General features: G+C 37.2%; 1 protein-coding gene across 5 annotated transcripts in view; it reads left to right on the forward strand.

Annotated features, from left to right (window-relative positions):
* The first annotated feature begins 579 nt into the window (after window positions 1-579).
* Window positions 580-19,479, forward strand: part of LOC114283263 (Golgi SNAP receptor complex member 1-1) — a 31,368-nt gene continuing 12,468 nt past the window's right edge. For 2 of the 5 annotated variants that reach the window (XR_014344347.1, XM_028226079.2), the window contains exons 1-3: window positions 581-836; window positions 2,381-2,611; window positions 4,816-4,983. Coding sequence is in view for 3 of the 5 variants with exons in the window: in XM_028226079.2 (XP_028081880.2) it covers window positions 798-836; window positions 2,381-2,611; window positions 4,816-4,983 (438 nt within the window). In the remaining 2 variants the exon portion in view is untranslated. Of the gene's footprint in view, window positions 837-2,355; window positions 2,612-4,815; window positions 4,984-19,479 lie in introns of all 5 variants that reach the window. The other 3 variants (XR_014344348.1, XM_028226080.2, XM_028226078.2) reach the window with 2 other exon arrangements.

A 19,479-nucleotide genomic window follows, 5' to 3' on the forward strand; every position in this document is an offset into this window, starting at 1 on the left:
GTGGGATCCATGAGTAAAATCAATTTGAATCATTAATTCTTTTTTCTAAGTAAATTATGGGTTCATAAGTTTGGGTTTGTAGTGTTGTTGTAATACTAAATTGAGGATACAATCACTTTCAAAAAAAATCTCAACCATATAAAATCACTTTAAGATCATTATACAAAAAATCACTGTAGAGGATACGTATTCTGAAAATATGGTAATGCTATGGTACATGAGCTCTAATCCTTTGTAGTGGTATCCTATAGTGTTGCAAAATAACGTTGTTTTGGGAGCAAACTTTAAGAAGAAGAAAAAAAAAAAAACCCATTACTGGATATTTTAATTATAACCAAAATCACATAAGGTATAATAAAAAAAATTTTAAATCATAATTAAAATAATATTATAATCAATATCATAATAAATAATAACTATAATTAAAAAAAATACAACCATCACAGTTAAAAATGCACATGATACCAACCATAAAATGATTCCCAAAAAAAATATGAAGAAAAGAGTGGTATGGAATCCCACCATACTTCGGGTGGAGACCAAGGCTTTAAGTGGGACCCAACGACCCACAGGCAATCCCCACCCATAGCAACAACCCCCAAACGCCTTTAGACAGCAGCAAATGAAACCTTCCTTCGTTTTCACCACTTCCCCTCTCTCTCTCTCTCATATTTCTTGTCGATCTGGTTTGGTCTGTAATTCAAACCTCTGCTCTGCTCCAAACAAGACTAGGATTTGGATTTAGAAGCCTCTCTCTCTGTCTCTCTGTCATCTTCTTTCTCTCTCTAAACTCAAACATGGATCCGCCTACTTCTTGGGACTCCCTTCGAAAACAGGTACACAATTTTATACACGTATATATATATATGCATATATCTTATGTGTTGTGAATTTCGATATTTGGATTCATTTCATCGATCAAGTCCCAATTTTTCTTCTCAAATCACTAGCACTCTCCCTATATATATATATATATATAATTATATGGCTTTTGGCTTAATGAATTTCGAATTATTTGCATTGCTTGTTTTGTGATTTGCGGGCGTTATGTAATTTAGAGTTTGGGTTTCGTTAAGGGTCTGAAATTTTTATATTATTCCATTTGTAAGTGATGGAATATTTGGGATTCCGAATTCTATGAATGGAAAATACCATAAAGTCTAGGTTTTTTGTTTTTTTTTTCCCCCATCTATTGCACTGAGATCTGTGAATTTGGAATTGCACCTGTGACTGAATGGGTCATTGATTCCATTGAAATGTTTAACAACAGAAGGTCATAGTTGTCGGCAAACCTATTTTGTTGTGTCAAGAGTTATTTAGAGCATCCTTCTGAATAGTGTCACCTGAATTTCAACCCGTTTGGGAAGAAGGGTTGTAGGTTTTTTTGGCTATTTTAGCCACAAAAGACAAAATAGGCTATTTTAGCCACAATCAACAAAACATCACATCCAACCTATAATCATTATGCTCTTCTCTCACAAAAAAAATCAAAAAAGCCAAAAAGCCATTCCCAAATCAAGCTTTTTAGCCCAGGCTAAAATAGCCAAAAAAACAAAAAAGCCAAAAAGTCAACCCACTTCCCAAATCATAAAAAAAAAATAGTGTCACCTGAATTTCTCTGGAAGGAACAAAAATTGCCAAGACATGAATGTTTCTTTTGAGAAAAATGTTGAGTTCCTCAATAGCTAAGGTTGTTAAAATCGGGATCCTAAGTAGGATCGATGAGAGGGTCTGGTGGATCGGATCGTAGGATCGGATCGAGGATCGTAAGATCCTACTTTCTATTAAAAAAAAGGATAAAAATTAAAATTAAAATGATACATATTAAAAATAAGGTGAAAAATCATAAAATCTACGATCCTACTTGCTATCCTACCTACGATCCCATACGATCCTACACGATCCTACTTGCGATCCTATTATAATATCGATCCTACAACAATTTGGATAGTTTTGGCAAAGTAGGATCGTAGGATCGTACGATCCTACGATCCGGATCGCGATTTTAAGAACCATGTCAATAGCCTTGTTTTGAATGGTTATGCAAATGGTATGGTAGAGATAGTTTGGAAACTAGGGCAGGTGTAGTAGTTATTGTGTTTTGGGATGAAAGGGAACATAAAGGAAACTTGTGACGTATGGCATTTCTCTTCAATTAAATGTTGTGGAGCAATCATACTCTTCATGGAAAACCCTCATGAATGATGCCATGAATCTGATGTTGATTATCTCCTCTCTTTTCATTTTAAATCCAAGTGATCATCATCACTTTATCCTTTTGCTTTAATATTGCTATTGCTATATCGAATTCATGGTTATGAAGATGAGTTTTCTTCTGTTTAACTGTTTTTGAAGAATGGCATTATCTGGCATCATGTAGGCAAGGAAGCTTGAAGCACAGTTGGATGAACAGATGCATTTGTATCGTAAATTAGTTTCCACAAAAACTGATGATGGGACCGATAAAGATCTTGAATTGGGGATTGATCAACTACTCCAACACCTTCAGCAAGTGAATTCACATATGCAAGCTTGGGTGTCATCAGGAGGCTCAAAAATATTTTCTCATACATTGACTCGGCATCAAGAAATTCTTCAAGACCTTACTCAGGTATTGTTACTTTTAAATGCTTAAGAAAACATTATTAGAGTCTTAATAAACAATACAATTTTGGTTGTATGTATATTTGGAGTGCAATACATATGTGTGTGTGCAAGTGTGTTTATGGTTATATACAATAAGGATTCATAAATGCAAGCACCACCAAGTACAAAATCCTTACTACCTCAAATTATAATACTTCTACATAGAAAATTAATCAATAAATTAGCTTAATGATTTGATGACAATCATCTAAGTAGCACGACATGACACCAACATGCCGACACGTCAATTTTCAAAAAATGCAAGACATGAGACCCTTAGGACGTGTTAAAATTTTATACTTTTATAATTTTTTTATGTCATATATATGAATAATTTATACAAAGATAATTAAAAAATGCAGCACAACACATTTTCTTCATTAAAAAACTATATATTTCATCAATTAAACATTAAGATATCATTTATATAGCAATTACATTCTAAACAGTGCAAAACAATTATATAATATTGTATTGCACATAATGTATTCATCTTATAGATGTTTCAAAACATATTTAGGTTGCATAAGTTGTGTTATGAAGAATGAAGAATATTATTATAATGAAGAGATTCATTATATAGGACGTATTTGGAGAGTTCAAGAAATGTCATCAAAGTATCCGTGAAGTGTTGCTAAAGTGTCCTATGTTACGTTTTTTTTTTCTTCTCAAGACACGTTGAAAGAAGTGTCAAATGCGATTTTAGGAGTATCCAAAGAGTGTTGTGTCAGACAATCATATTAAAGGAAAATTTCCTCTTGAGTTCATTTTATATGAGACTGTTGGACAACCTTCTGGTTTATTGCCGACTGACTTACAGTTTAAAGGATGACCCTGAGCTAATTTAATTAAGTGACTATTCTATGGTGATGTTGAATACACCACCTCATAGATGGTAAATAGGTCTTTCTTTTCTTTGGAATGACATCAAGCATGAGGAGACGATGCTGCCACTACCACCCTTCACAAATTAATTTGAAGGCTATGAAGCAATACTTTGCCAAACTATAGCCTTTTGTTAAAGAATTGACTACCCTGAAAGCATAAGCTATTAGAGAACAATGTACATCAATGTTTTTCTCATGGTCCATTGAAGTTTCCTATAGCTGTGGAATGATTTCATTGCCCTGTAGTACGAAAAGGTTTGGTTCACCTTCTATTCCAACCTTTTATCTTGTAATTTAATCCTGAGACGGGGGGTTTTTAGGAGGACTAGATCACATACTAAAATCGTATGGTGCATCCACTTTACTATGGCGTTGTTTGGCAAACGGAAATCCAGGCTATTGTAGCCTCTTGAGAAAAAAAATCCAAAAACCAGTATTGTTGCTCATCACTTCCCACGTGATGCACAGGTGTAATGGACAGAGTGTAAAATGACTCTTTTGCCCTTTTAATTGTGAAAAATTCACGACAGCAGCAACAATACACACGGGCATTTTGGTCATTTGCTATCCCACATCATTTCAAAGCTGTAATGGACAGACTGTAAAATGACGCTTTTGCCCTTTTAATTTTTGAGAAACCCATGACATCAGCAACAATACACCTAGGGGCATTTTGGTCATTTACTATCCCACATCATTTCAAACACATTTTTCAATACATCAATCAAACAAAAAATTCAACTCATCTTCCCAAACACAAAAACTAAAATAGCCTACTAAAATAACCAAATAGCCAAAAGCCAAAAAAAGTAGCCACTTCCCAAGCGAGGCCTATAGCTAAGTGCATAAAACATAGGGGATTAGAATGGATCATTTCCTTTAAGAGAACCTTCTGTTTACCCATAGGTAAATTGTCTGGTTATTTAAGATTCTAGTGAACTTAGAGAGTTTTTCAGAAACCTGATGACTTGGATATATCAGATATGGGGTTTAATGTAATTAGATGAATATGGATTCTTATCTAAATTGATAATTTTTTAAAACATTCAAGCTATGTAAATATGCTCTTCTTCGTTTGGAATTGTAGTACTTATTCCCAGGAAAATGCCCAAATTGCTTTGGAATATTGATTTCTTCATCATGAAGTTCTTTATGTCATGCTTTTGTGGTAACAGCATGATGATGGTAGCATGTGATCTAGCAATTCTACCAATAATGTCAATTGGCCAAGAAGATTTTGCATGATGATACTTATGCTGTGCTTAACATGATTTAATTGCAGGAATTTAATCGGCTCCGCTCTAGTCTTCGAGCTAAGAAAGAGCATGCTTCGCTTCTTGAGGATTTTAGGGAGTTCGATAGGACAAGATTGGATCTGGAAGAAAGTGGGGGATCTTATGATCAGGCTCTCCTTAAGGAGCATGCATCCGTCAACAGAAGTACAGGGCAGGTACCTTGAAGCAAGTTGTATTTGATTTTTGCTACTCAAGAAATTCCTGTTCTTCTTTAGCTAGATATATGGATGTCTCTTAAATAGACTAACAGAGTAGAGTGTTTAAGATTTCACTCCATGGCTAAGTTGGCCAATTGGCTTGACACTAACAGACTGTATTGCTGGACCTTTTTTTTTTTTTTTCCCTCAACTGTACATGACCTAACGTCATCATTACGGTTCTTTTGCTTGTATATGCCATGCTATCCTATCCTGCTTTATTTTATGGCCTTCAATTTTTATTTTATTTTTAAATTTTTTTTGGGGGGGTCATTGATTTATTTCCTAACCTATTGTATTGAGTAGGCTATTGCAAACTCCATTCTTCTCTGGAGTTGAACTTGTACCATTATCCCTTTTTGTTGCAGCAGTAGATAGCACTTTTATAAATTTATTTGTAAGTAAAATTGTATTATAGAAAGTGCAGAAAGGGAAGTACCCTAATACAAGAGGAGAAGAAAAGAAAAGAAAAAAAAAAATAGGAAACAAAAAACTAACTAAAGCTATGACTAAAACTACCATACGAACCTTGCTCATGCCTACTTGCCAACAGATAATCCAAAACTAGGCCTCTGTTTTTCTTCGATAGATTTTATCATCTTCAAACCATCATCCTCAAATTCATCGCAAGGAAACTCGACAATATGGCTCACGCATCTAACTTTCTTCAATACCCACTCCAACACTTCTTCCTCCATCACTATTACTTAGAAAATATGAGGAAGAAGAACTCCGAAAATATGAGGAAGAAGGAATATATTTCTGTTATATTCAAAACTTCTTATTTTACAAGACCAAATGACACTCCTTATATAGGAGATATTACAAACATCATCATAACCCATTATATGCCACTTACATATTATATATTACCACTATCTACCACTATCATATTATATACATGCCATTATCTACCACCAACACCACTATCATATTCTATACATGCCACTATCTACCACCAACACCACTATCATATTCTATACATGCCACTATCTACCACCAACACCACTATCATATGCCACTATCTTATTATATGCATTAACACAAATTTCCAGCACTCCCCCTCAAGCTGGTTTGAAGATATCTTCCATAGCCAGCTTGCTAGTCAGCTTATCAAATTGCTTCTTGTGTAGTCCCTTCGTTAGCACATCAGCTAATTGTTCACCTGTTGGAAGGTAGGTCATACAGATTATGCCAGCATTGATTTTCTCCTTGATGAAATGTTTATCCACTTCTATATGTTTTGTGCGATCATGTAGAACTGGATTATGAGCTATAGATATAGCTGCTTTGTTGTCACAATAGACCTTCATAGGTGTCGGGTGAGAAAGCTTTAATTCTTCAAGAATTCTTTTAATCCACATTACTTCACAGATTCCATGGGCAACAGCTCTGAACTCTGCTTCTGCACTACTTCTAGCTACCACATTCTGTTTTTTACTCCGCCATGTAACTAGGTTCCCACCTACAAAGGAGCAGTATCCGGATGTTGATCTCCTGTCTGTAACACTTCCTGCCCAGTCTGCATCTGTGTATACTTCAACTTGAAGATGTCCATGTTTCTTGAACAGTAAGCCTCTCCCTGGAGTTCCTTTCAAATATCTTAAGATCTTATAAACGGCCTCAAAGTGCTCTGCCCCTGGTGAGTGCATGAACTGACTTACCATGCTGACTGCAAAGGCAATATCAGGCCGCGTATGAGACAAGTAAATCAATTTCCCGACAAGTCGCTGATATTGTTCCCTCTCTTTGACTTCTTCAGCCTTAGTAGCTTGTAACTTCAAGTTAGGCTCGATCGGAGTCTCCACCATCTTACAACCAAGCATACCTGTTTCTCCAAGGAGATCAAGAACATATTTTCTCTGATTAACGAATATACCTTCCTTGGATCTTACAAATTCCATTCCGAGGAAATACTTGAGAGCTCCCAGATCCTTAATGTGAAATTCTTTTGCGAGTTTCTCTTTGAGGGCTGCTAACTCTGCTTCATCATTACCAGTTAAAATGATGTCATCAACATAAACAATCAAAATTGCAATTTTACTGTTTTTTGAATGTTTATAAAATATTGTGTGATCTGCTTGACTCTGCGAGAAGCCACAACTGATAACTGCCTTCCCAAAGCGTTCAAACCATGCTCTTGGTGATTGTTTGAGTCCGTATAATGACTTGTTCAATCTGCATACTCTGTCGCTTCCAAGTCTCTGCTCAAATCCCGGCGGTAGGCTCATGAACACCTCCTCTTCAAGATCACCATTGAGAAATGCATTTTTAATGTCAAGTTGATGTAGAGGCCAATCTGAATTTACTGCAAGAGATAACAGTACTCTGATGGAATTTATTTTAGCAACAGGAGCAAACGTCTCCTGATAGTCGATCCCATAAGTTTGAGTGAAGCCTTTAGCCACCAGTCTCGCCTTGTATCTCTCAACGCTTCCATCTGCGTTACATTTTATCGTAAACACCCATTTACACCCAACTGTTTTCTTGTCTTTGGGTAGATCAACTATCTCCCAAGTACCACTTCTCCTTAAAGCATTCATCTCCTCCATGACTGCTAATTTCCAATTCGGATCATCCAATGCTTCCTGTATATTCCTTGGAACAAACAAGTGTGAAATCCTAGATGTGAAAGCTCTATGGTTTTTAGACAGTCTTTGATAGGAGAGGTAATTTGCAATAGGATGTTTAATGCAATTTCGGACACCTTTCCTAATTGCTATAGGAACATCAAGGTCGGAAATAGAAGGAATAGGATTACCTAAAATTTCGATGCCAGAACTCGGGTGGACATTCGGGTCATTAGGATGGACATTCGGGTCATTATTCCTCTGATGAAATCGCTTCCTAGTATAAACCTGAAGCTCAGGATTTAGATCATTTTGTAGTACTTCTCCCCCTAAACAAGAATCTTCTTGACTAGGCACCATAGAACTTGGTTCTCCTAAGTGATCATTATCAGACAAATGTGGTTTTTGTGTAGGATAAATGACATTGGGGAGCGGGATAGAAATATCCCAAAAACGGTCTTCTACTCCACTTGTCTCCCCCTGAAGAGAAGTGTTGGGGAAATAGGATTTTGTTTCCACAAATGACACATCCATACTCACATGAAATTTCTTGGTTTGAGGATCGAAACACTTATACCCCTTTTTGTTTGAGGAATAACCCAAAAAAACACATTTTATAGCACGGGGGTCAAGTTTTGAACGAAATTGACTAGGAACATGAACATAGGCAGTACATCCAAAAACTTTGGCGGGTAAATCAGAAAACAACCTCGTGTCAGGAAAAAAAGTTTTGAGACAATCGAAAGGTGTTTTGTATGTTAACACCTTTGTAGGCATCCTGTTTATCAAATAAGAGGCTGTTAAAATTGCTTCACCCCATAAATATTTAGGAACATGCATGTAAAACATTATAGCATGTGCTACTTCAAGTAGATGTTTATTTTTTCGTTCTGCAATGCCATTTTGTTGAGGGGTATCCCGACATGTAGATTGATGAAAAATCCCGTTTTTTTTCCAAAAACTCACCCAACTGCTCATTGAAATATTCTGTTCCATTATCAGAATGTAAAATACCAATTTTGGTTTGAAATTGGTTTTCAATCATATTGTAAAAATTTGTGAATAAATTTTTCACGTCAGATTTTTTATTCATCAAATAAATCCAACATAAGCGGGTATGGTCATCAATAAATGTAACAAACCATCTTTTACCAGAAAGAGTAGTGATTTTAGAAGGGCCCCAAACATCACTATGAATCAAATAAAAAGGTTTGGAAGCCTGGTAAGGTTTTGGCAAATAAGTAGAGCGATGAAATTTTGCAAAAATGCAACTTTCACAATGAAAAGAAGAACAATCAATCCCTTTAAATAATTCTGGAAATAAATGTTTCAGATAAAGAAAACTAGGATGTCCTAGCCTATAGTGCCATAGCATTATTTTTTCTCGAACAGAGATTGAACTAGTACTATTAAAGCTCTGAGCTTTTTTATTACTAACAGGTACTTCATCAAAGTAGTAAAGACCTTCAAGCATCCTAGCACGCCCAATCATCATCCCCGAGTTCTGGTCCTGAAATTCACAATGGGATTCAAAAAATGTAACACGACAATTAGAATCCTTAGATAGTTTACTGACAGACAAAAGGTTACAGGCTAAGTTGGGGACGTGAAGAACAGCATTGAGATTAATTTTCTCAGTTAGTTTAATAAATCCTTTTCCTGCAATAGGTGAAAAACTACCATCGGCTATTCTGATTTTGTCATGACCAGAACAAGGGAAATAGGTACTAAATAAATGGGAAAAACTAGTCATGTGATCGGAGGCACCGGAATCTATGATCCACGGAGAGAAGTTTAGGCAAGAGAAGGCTTTAGGATTTCTACCTGTTTGTGCCAACAAAATACTAGGAGTACCGGATGAGGAGTTGGATTTTATCAGCTTTAAGAGTTGATCAATCTGCTCTTTGTTGAAGGGACCTGAATCGGCTTCATTAGCGGTAGGAAAGCCACGATTCTTCTCTCCTTGTTTGCTGCTTTTCCAGTTGACAGGTTTGCCATGGATCTTCCAACACGTTTCGCGTGTATGGCGAGGCTTGTTGCAAAAATCACACCAGACCCGTGGCTTATCATCAAACCTGCGCTGGTAATTTGCAGCCTTGTTGGCCGCAGCATCGCTAATTAAAGCAGAAATTTCAATTGATTCACCAGTACCTTTTTTCTTAAGCATGACGCTCCTTCGGCTCTCTTCCTTTCTGACTTCGGCAAATACTTCGCCAATGGATGGGAGAGGAGGTCTGCCAATAATTCTTCCTAGCACTTCATCGAACTCAATGTTGAGGCCGGCAAGAAACTTGTAAATACGGCTGTCTTCCACAGTTTTCTTGTGGTGGTTGCAGTCGTCAACCGATTTCCATTCGTATGTGTTGAAGATGTCAAGATCCTGCCACAACCTTTTCAACGAATTGAAATATTTGGTGACGGAATCATCTCCTTGACAAATCTCTCCCAACTTCAAAGTTAATTCGAAAACTTGAGATTGATTTCCTAGGTCAGAATACATCTGACTAACATTATCCCACAATTCTTGTGCAGTAGGATAGCACATGTAATTAGAGCTTATATCCTCCTCCATGGAATTGACCAACCATGTCATAACCATGGAATTTTCAGCGTCCCAACTGTCGAACAGCGGATCATTAACAGCAGGAGCCTTCTTGTCACCAGTGATGTAACCGATCTTTCCTTGCCCACGGATATACATCCGAACAGATTGTGACCAGCGGAGAAAATTATCACCATTTAGGCGGATGGTGGTGATTTGGACAGAGTGAGAGTTTGACGTTTTCACCGGAATGGCAGCGGCAGGGGTTGAAGTGGTTTCGGACGTGACTTCCGACATGGCTATGACGGTTTTAGGGCTGCTGTGTTTTTTGTAGCTCTGATACCAACTTAGAAAATATGAGGAAGAAGAACTCCGAAAATATGAGGAAAAAGGAATATATTTCTGTTATATTCAAAACTTCTTATTTTACAAGACCAAATGACACTCCTTATATAGGAGATATTACAAACATCATTATAACCCATTATATGCCACTTACATATTATATATTACCACTATCTACCACTATCATATTATATACATGCCATTATCTACCACCAACACCACTATCATATTCTATACATGCCACTATCTACCACCAACACCACTATCATATTCTATACATGTCACTATCTACCACCAACACCACTATCATATGCCACTATCTTATTATATGCATTAACACAAATTTCCAGCACTATTAAAAGCATAGTTGTACGTTCCCCCACCCCTTCACCCCAAATTTGCCTTATTGCTACCTTTTTCCTTCCTAGGACCTAATGACAATACCACAGACCCGCCATCTTCATCACACGTGCCTTCTTACCCACCATGGCCCTTCAACTGCTTTGGGTTTTGGGTTCTCATTTTGAAAGAATTCCATTAGGTGGAGTTGCAAATATGCCCCCTCTCCCATTCTCAGTAGTACCATGACCTGGCTCCTCCACTTGTGTAATAACCATAGGCAGCTTTCTCACACCAACACTCTCCCAACTTTGCAATTGTCTTCACTGCTACCATCTAAAACATCAGAAGCCCTCCCATTACAACCTCTAGGCCTAGATGAGATTGTTCCAAAACAACCGCCACCTATAGCTAAGTTATTACACGTTGATCAATGAACTTCATCGATGCGGCTATCCTTGGGAAGAAAATCCATAATCACTTTCTCAACTTCCTTTTCTTTCATGAAAATCCATAATCACTTTCTCAACTTCCTTTTCTTTCATGAAATGGTTCTGTACCCTTTGTTTTTCTCGACCTTTGCTTGCATCTTGGTTTCACATGACAACCGAAATGTGAATCTACCTAAGTTGCTAGTGGAGTTGGGCCTCTCTTCATTGATTCTAGGCTTTCATCCTTTTGGTGATAAGTTTGAGCTAGTCTTTGTCCACCCCCAAAACCACATGGCTTTGGGCCTACTAGATGAATTAGGAGCCTACCTATCAACCTCATTTCTCTTGAGAAAAAGACCTCGCCCAACTTGTTTTATTTTCTCCTTGGGCTAGGGATCTATTACCATGTGAAGCAACCGATTGGGCTCCCACTTTTGCCCCCTGCTATATTCTGCAATTCCCCTTATTATCATGTGATGTATATGGTTCCAAAGCCCTCCTCCTACATGATGCCTCCTGCCTCCATAACCGACTATTAACCCTCTTAATAATACGAGAACCCATTCAAGAAAATTTTTCTCCCTTCATGCGTGTTATAGTAGCAGGAAACTCCTACTTAGGTGATATTTCTTACTAAGAAACGCATTTTTGCGCTCTCAAGTAAGAAACTTGTAAGAAAATTGCTCCCGTCGAGGAAAAAACTTGCTCCCAATGGAGTTAGAAACTCTTAGACATACAAATATCAAAGAAATAAAAGAAAAACAACCTAAACTTATTATATTACTTTCTATTTACATAATATTTATTTGTACTGCATAAAGACAGTTTGTAGTTGACATCAATCTAAAATATTTGTTCATATTTTAACACTTTTTTTAGAACTAAGCAGAAAAAATAATTGTTAGAATATATTTGTATATATAATATATACATGCTCCCATAGGTGCTTCCAACCTTAGAAACTTCTAGAGGCCCTTGCTTTCGTTTGTGCAACTAAGGTCTGGTTCAACAAAAGGTTAAAGTTTGTGTTGCATTCTCCTCCTACTCCTACCATGCACATGGTGATCCTCATCTCTAAGAGCACCACAAGCCTCTCTTGCAGGGAACCCCCTAGCCTAACAATTTTTTTTGGCAATGATCTTTGTTGACCTTGCCACGCCACAAACCTTGCGTAACAGTTTTTGGAAAGTGAGACTTGGACCCTTTTCAACCCAAATAGGTGTCTCGTACCTCCATCCACCCTAACCAACTCTTTGCCATGGTTGATCCTTCTTCCTTCGGCCACCACTCAATCAAAACCTTGCAACACTCTGACCAAACCCACCCAACCATCATTGTATACTAATTTTGGAAAAAAAAAGGAAAAAATATTGCTCCTCCCCAATGACAATGCCAATGCCAATGCCAAAAGTTGATCACATCCCCTATTTGTAAGGCTATGGCACTCCAACATTCAAATCCCTCCTTTGACTACCAAAATGCCACCTGTGTTACCTTTGCAACACCTCCCTCAATTTGCCACTCAACCACCAAACTTCAAATCCAAACAATGAAAGAGCTTGCTGCAAACCTTTTATCCATTCCACCATCACCACACAACTCCTCCCATCGGTTTCGTTTATGAAAATAAAGGTCTTTGTAACTTGTTGTATGATCTTTCTCCTTAGGGCTTTTCAATATAGTTGTCAAATTGGGATTCGTATCGTGAATCGAAATAGCCTTGTACCAAATCGCGAATCGAATTGTGAATCATAAAGATTCGGTCACTTTTTTTAAATTACTTAAAAACATATATCGACATATTTAGATGTTAAATATATCTTATAAATATGAAATATTTAGATTTACATAGTTTAATAGGTAAGAAGTTAACAAAGATTCCTATGTAAGATCACTATCTTACCTTTTTTCTTTTTTAGATTTCTTATCAACCATTCTTAATAAAGATAATAACCAAATAGACAAACTGTCAATTTCTAAAGTAACAATAATTAACAACGATATTGATATTTGGACAATAAGGATACATACTTTCTAAGTAACAGTGAACAAATAATAAGAAATAATTATTTAGAATCTTTTATTTTAAAGCTTAAAACATTTTAAAGGGTATAACTGATTTCACACATGTAATATTCAATTCAATAAAATAGCAATAGATAATCCATAGTGTAACTTTAATCTTAAACATCTTTAGAAGATATATTATGATTTTTAAAGGGAAATTTAGCTATAAACCCCTTTTACCTTCCTTTCATTGTTAAAAGGACTAAGAAAAAAATTATACTTTCTAAACCCCCTCATAATTATAAAATCTTACATAAAGGACAATTTATTATTTAAATATTTTATCAGACTATTATACCCCTCAACTAAATCTTTCCACCTTCTTCGTCCTCTCTCTCTCTGTCTCTCTCTCAATTTTCGCACAATCATTGCAGAGACTTTCTTCCATGAAACCCTAAATTTTCGATTTCACAACTCTGCTCAGAAACCACAAATGAATAGCTATTGAATCGTCTCTACAATCTCCAGGTACAATCGATTCAATACCTATCCGGTTATGTTAAATTCACAAATCATTCGAATCTCTTCACATTTCGTGATTTTTGTTGATGTTTCTACATAAATTTATCGACTCTCATCTTTAATTTTGTTGAAATTGAATGAGGATGTCGTTGGAGATTCGAAAGCTAGGGTTTCGGAGCAGATGGGGGAGATTCGGAGTGCGGTGGAGATGGCTCAATTGGAAGCGGAGAAGAAACATGATGAGGTTGTTGATGAGATGCTGGCGATGTTGAATGCGAAGGCTGAAGCTTCGAGATTGAAAGAAGTTGAACAGGAGGTTGGGAAGGATGTGGATGAGGAACAGTAGAATATATATATATATATATATATATTTGTGTGTATGAGTGTTGTTGAACACATGTATTCTTTTCATTGAGATTTGTGATTGTTGATCGAGTTTTAGAAGTTTTTCTTCTCAATTAGATATGTTGATTTGTTGATTAATTTGTTTTGTTTTTGTTTGTTTGTTTGTTTTTTATTTATTTTTGTTGTTTTTTATCGAATTTCATTTGACAGAACCAGAGTAAAATTTTACTCTGGTTCTATTGCTCTGTTTTTTTTCATTTGACAGAACCAGAGTAAAATTTTACTTTTATACAGAGTAAAATTTTACTTTTGTGTAGAGTCTAACATTTTACTCATTTTTCAGAGTAAAATTTTACTTTTATACAGAGTAAAATTTTACTTTTGTGTAGAGTCTTAACATTTTACTAGTTTTTCAGAGTAAAATTTTACTTTTATACAGAGTAAAATTTTACTTTTAGTTTCAGAGTGTAACATTTTACTCTTATTCAGAGTAAAATTTTACTTTTATACAGAGTAAAATTTTACTTTCATACAGAGTAAAATTTTACTTTTAGTTTCAGAATGTAAAATTTTACTCTTATACAGAGTAAAATTTTACTCTGAAATATATAGTGAAGATGACTTAATAGGAGAGCTGATAGATATGAGGGTAATATAGTAAAATATTAGGGGGTTTTGAAAATACTTATATAATTCTTGTCCTTTTGAAAGACAAATTAGATAGTGAGGGGGCTATCACCAAATCCCCATTTTTTAAAGGAAAAAAAAATGAGAAGAAAGGTTAAAAATATGTTGGGTCTAACTAAATCTGATTAAATCCTATTAAAAACTCCATTATCACTAAAATAACAACAAATCATGTATATATATTGGTTATTTTGGTATTAAACACTATTAGAAGTTGGATTATGTCATTTTTACCAAAAAATGGAGGAAAAAAAATAGTCAAAAATATGCCGGACACAATAATGTCAAAAATTGCATAAATCGTAAAAAGTGAATTGAATCATGAATCGATTGTGAATCGTGTAATTCACCAGAGTTTTACTTCCAAAATAAATTCATCTATAGAATCATATCGATTTTGCAAAAATTGAGAATCGAATCGTGAATCAAATCGCAAATCGTAAGATTTTGATAATAGAGCTTTTTAGTGCTCAAGCATATAAAAGAATTAGGACCGAGATATACCACTTGACCTATAATTTTAGTTACGTTCTTAATTTTGTATTTATGATTTTAATTATGTTTGTTTGGACAGCTGCCTTGGGTTTTATCCTCACTATTGATAACTTGATTCGGCTGCGGTGGTATGTGTTGGTAAATTGGTGTTGTATGTGTTGCTGGGGTCTGTGTTGGAAGTGTTGCTTAGCTGGGGTGAGGCAAGGGTGGGTAAGAGGCGTCAGAAGGCTTGGTTATTTGCTTTCCATTGCTTGTTTTGGTTGGTTTGGTTGGAGCGTAACAGACGCACTTTTCATAATATGTGTCATTCAATTCTTTGTTAGAAAGTAAGCTTTTTATGGTGTTGCATAGTTGGGTTACAGGTTCGGTTGATCCTGATATTTTGACTTTTGTACATTTTGTGGAGGATTTGCTTAGTTAACTTTTGCGGGCCATTGTGGGCTGCTATTTTCTTTGTATTGTTTGCATCACCTTCATGCTTTTCTAATAAAGTTTGCTTATTTATTCAAAAAAAAATAAAATAAATAAATAAATAAATAAATAATATTTGTTAAGTAGCAAGGCAATCACTCTTACATTTGGTAAAGTTTTATTGGGACACTTTTTCCATATTTCCTTCAGAACTATATTTCTAATCTTAGCCCATAGTTGTCTGAACTAATTACCAACAATTAGTTATTGGCCTCATTTGGCTAAACTTAGAAGTTAGTTTTTTAGATTATTGGCTTAAAATGGTTTGATTAAGTTTTAGAATTGTTTGGTGAAACTTCTTGCATAAGATGTAAAAAAGTTGAATTTGTTTGGTAAATAAGTTGTTATGCATCTTTTTGCCTTGTAAAGTTCAAAATGCCTACAGCTTTTTATATCATAACAACTATTGTATATTCCATTGGGCATTTTTGTCAAAACATTTAAAAACTAGAAAGTTAATCCAAAAAAGCACCCGAGGGTAGCTTAGAAAAAGTAAGTTGATGAAGTTGTATAAGTTGAGTGCAATAAGCTTTGCAAACACTTGTGACTAGCTTTTTTAAGACTATAATCCAAACAATCCCACTTAAAAGTTATGCCAAATAGCTTCATTGTAAGCGATGGTTGGTGAGGTTGGTAGCCATGGACTTTGGGAGGATGACGGGCAATTTAATGGCTGGGAGTTGCCAGAGGCAGAAGACGAGAGAAACAAGGTGATTTGGGAGGGAGAGAGGGTGGCAGTGAGTAAGAACCTTGTGGAGGAGCAAGAGGATGAAGATGGTGATTAAAATTTAGGGATGATGTTTACGTTGCGTGGATACCCCATTATGTAATGTTAGACTGTTGGAGGCCAACTCACTTGTGGAGTCTATGGATCGGTTGTCAATTCACTTGGCCTGACATAGTGGAGTTATTAGGTCTACCTCTGCGTCCTATGATTCAGACACTGGGATCGTATTGTGGGAGTTGCAGAGTTAGGTGTAATACCTAGTAGGATGTATCATGGCTTGACGTAAGTGGTAGGTATTATACCTGTTTTTGAGGTATCAACTGTTTGGGTCAATGCAACACAATCTCTCTCTCTCTCTCTCTCTCTCTCTCTCTCTCTCTCTCTCTCTCTCTCAGATCTATCAATGAGGGGCTGCTCCCTATGGGGAACGAGCCAAGCAACCTTGACAAACCCCTGGACCTAGATGCCATAATCCTCTAGCGATCTCTAGCAGTGGATATTTAGGTTCTTGTTCTAGCCATAGATGCCAAAGTTTTGGTGATGGAGATGATAATAGTATTAGAAGTCCCATCTAAGGGGTGCAGGGCATAGAGGAGACATGGCCATTAGTGGAATACCAAAACCTTGATGTTTCTATGGAACCGCACAGAAACACACCATAATGGTATGAAACATACCCAAATAACAAATTGTTTCGACACCTATAGGAATATCCAACTATGGTCATTTCCATTTGCATGTTAATTGTTAAAATCCACTTACTCTCCACCTACTTCACCCACTTAAACCTACTCCACTAAACCTAACCCACTACACCACTACCACCTCCACTTCACCTACTCCTTACCTACTACACACTCACCCTCTTCTATATATAGGAATCATGAATCATTGTAATAGACAATCAATATTCATCAATCAATAATACATATATTTTTACATGGTATCAGAGCAGTGTTAAGAACCTGATCATTCTGCTTCACCGGCGGGCGGCAGCCTCGCCTTGGCCGCCCGCCGGACCTCTACACATACCTTCACTCCTCTACCAGAAAGTCATAGCTGACCTCTTCTCTGACCTCCTCACCTTTTGAGTATCAACTTCAGGATCACCTTTTACCAAACTTTTCCACCATTCCATATGGTTCTGTTTGGTCAGAAGTACAGAGATGGATTTCTGATCCTCTAAGCTCCAGAAGCAGTCTTCAACCTTGATAGACTGAAACAGTTCACCATCAATTATTGGAGGTTGACCCTTAAGTCCAACTTTCAGATGGTTCTTCTTCATCTCACATGCAATCTCCCTCGATTTTGTTCCAGGAGGGACTGGAATATTAATTGTAACTTCTTGCAAGGTTTGAACCCGAGAGTACTTATCCAGATCAAGACCATTGCCTTTATTGGGGGCTCGCTTGCCGTCAGTCTCCTTCCCATCCTCCGTCATCTCTTCCAAGTACCCACGAAGTTCTGGATCAAAACTTTCATGGGCGTCGGGTACGGTTTCCTCTCGGATTTCGTCCTACAAGGCTTCGGCACATCTGCATATACAGGATCATCTTCTTCTTCCACCCGTAGGGTTAGGGTTCTTCTTGCAGTGACAAAATGAAAACCTAGGTACATTCGACTATTCAGTACCTTGAAGCCATGAATTTCTGATAGTCTCTTTCGCTGCATATGTTTTTTTTTTTTTTTCCGAACCCTAGTTGAATTTGATTAATATGGTCGGTAACCCAGGAGAGAACCAGGTCGAACAACAGATCTAGATCTGAAGCTTTTATTTTCATATAATATTTATATAATATTATAATATCACCCACCCTCTTTTCATGATGAAAACATGTTTTTTACTTAACCCACTCTCTCTCTCTCTTTCTTTTTGGCAGTTTGAAATCACATGGGATTGTTCCCATTCCACTCAGCTTTCTTTATTTTATTTTATTTTATTTATTTATTTATTTTATTTAAAAAAAAAAAAAAAAAAAAAACAACAACAACAACAACAACCAACCACACCAACACCACTCGTCACAGTGGGATTTTTCTTCTCTACTCTGCTGCCGGTCTCTTCTTTTTGCCTCCGTCCTGGGCGGTCCTTGCCGGTGCTGCCTCCGTGTTTCCCACTCCACTGGGCACGATCACTACTCCCTGCTCCTCCACTGCAGCATATGGCGGCCCTCCAAATCGGAACATCACGGTGGCCTTCCGCTTCAGCTCCTTATTTTCTGCTTTCAGCACACTTATCTCTGCTCGCGCATCCTTATACATGCGTTGGAGCAGAGCCAGCTGGGCGGTTAACTGCTGCACCTCATTTGTCCTACTCTGCAGCCGGTTCGACAAGTTTGTGACCGCCGTCATGCTTTCCACACATACCTTCAGAGTATACTGATTGGCCTCAATATCAGTTTGCACCGCCATTTTTTGCTCCACAGACCGCATCGGAAAGTTCAACGGAGTAAACTCCGGGGCGCTTGGTTGAGGTTCCAGTGCCACCGCACCAGTTGTCTCTCTTGTTGACTCGTTGAGGTCGGGAAAGAGAGTGAGCAGACTCCGGGAAGATGACGCCATTTTCTGGGCAACAGAGTGTTACAGAATATCTCTCGCAACAGAGTTTTTCAGACTCTCTCTCTCAGCACAACGAAGTTTTTTTTTTCAGAGGTTTTTCGCAGTTTTTCTCTGCCTCAGCCTCCGTCTTATAGCCGAGGCAGCCACGCGCATCGCGCGCCTCTTGCCACCAGCCGACAAACGGGCGCGCAAGCCAAGGCGCCCACGTGCCTCGCCATCATGTCCGGCACACCTTTTGATGAATTGGGCACGCCTTTTGATGGCACGCCTTTTGACAGATTGGGCACACCTTTTGAGGGTGCGACTTTTTAAGGGTCCGACAAGACTCTGTAAACTGTCCCGACATTGATTCCGGTTAGTTTCTACAAGGGTCCGACAAGACTCTGTAAACTGTCCCGACATTGATTCCGGTTA

Source organism: Camellia sinensis, chromosome 11, assembly GCF_055761805.1.
Source record: "Camellia sinensis isolate YWXY chromosome 11, ASM5576180v1, whole genome shotgun sequence".
In the NCBI taxonomy this organism is placed as follows: Eukaryota; Viridiplantae; Streptophyta; class Magnoliopsida; order Ericales; family Theaceae; genus Camellia; species Camellia sinensis.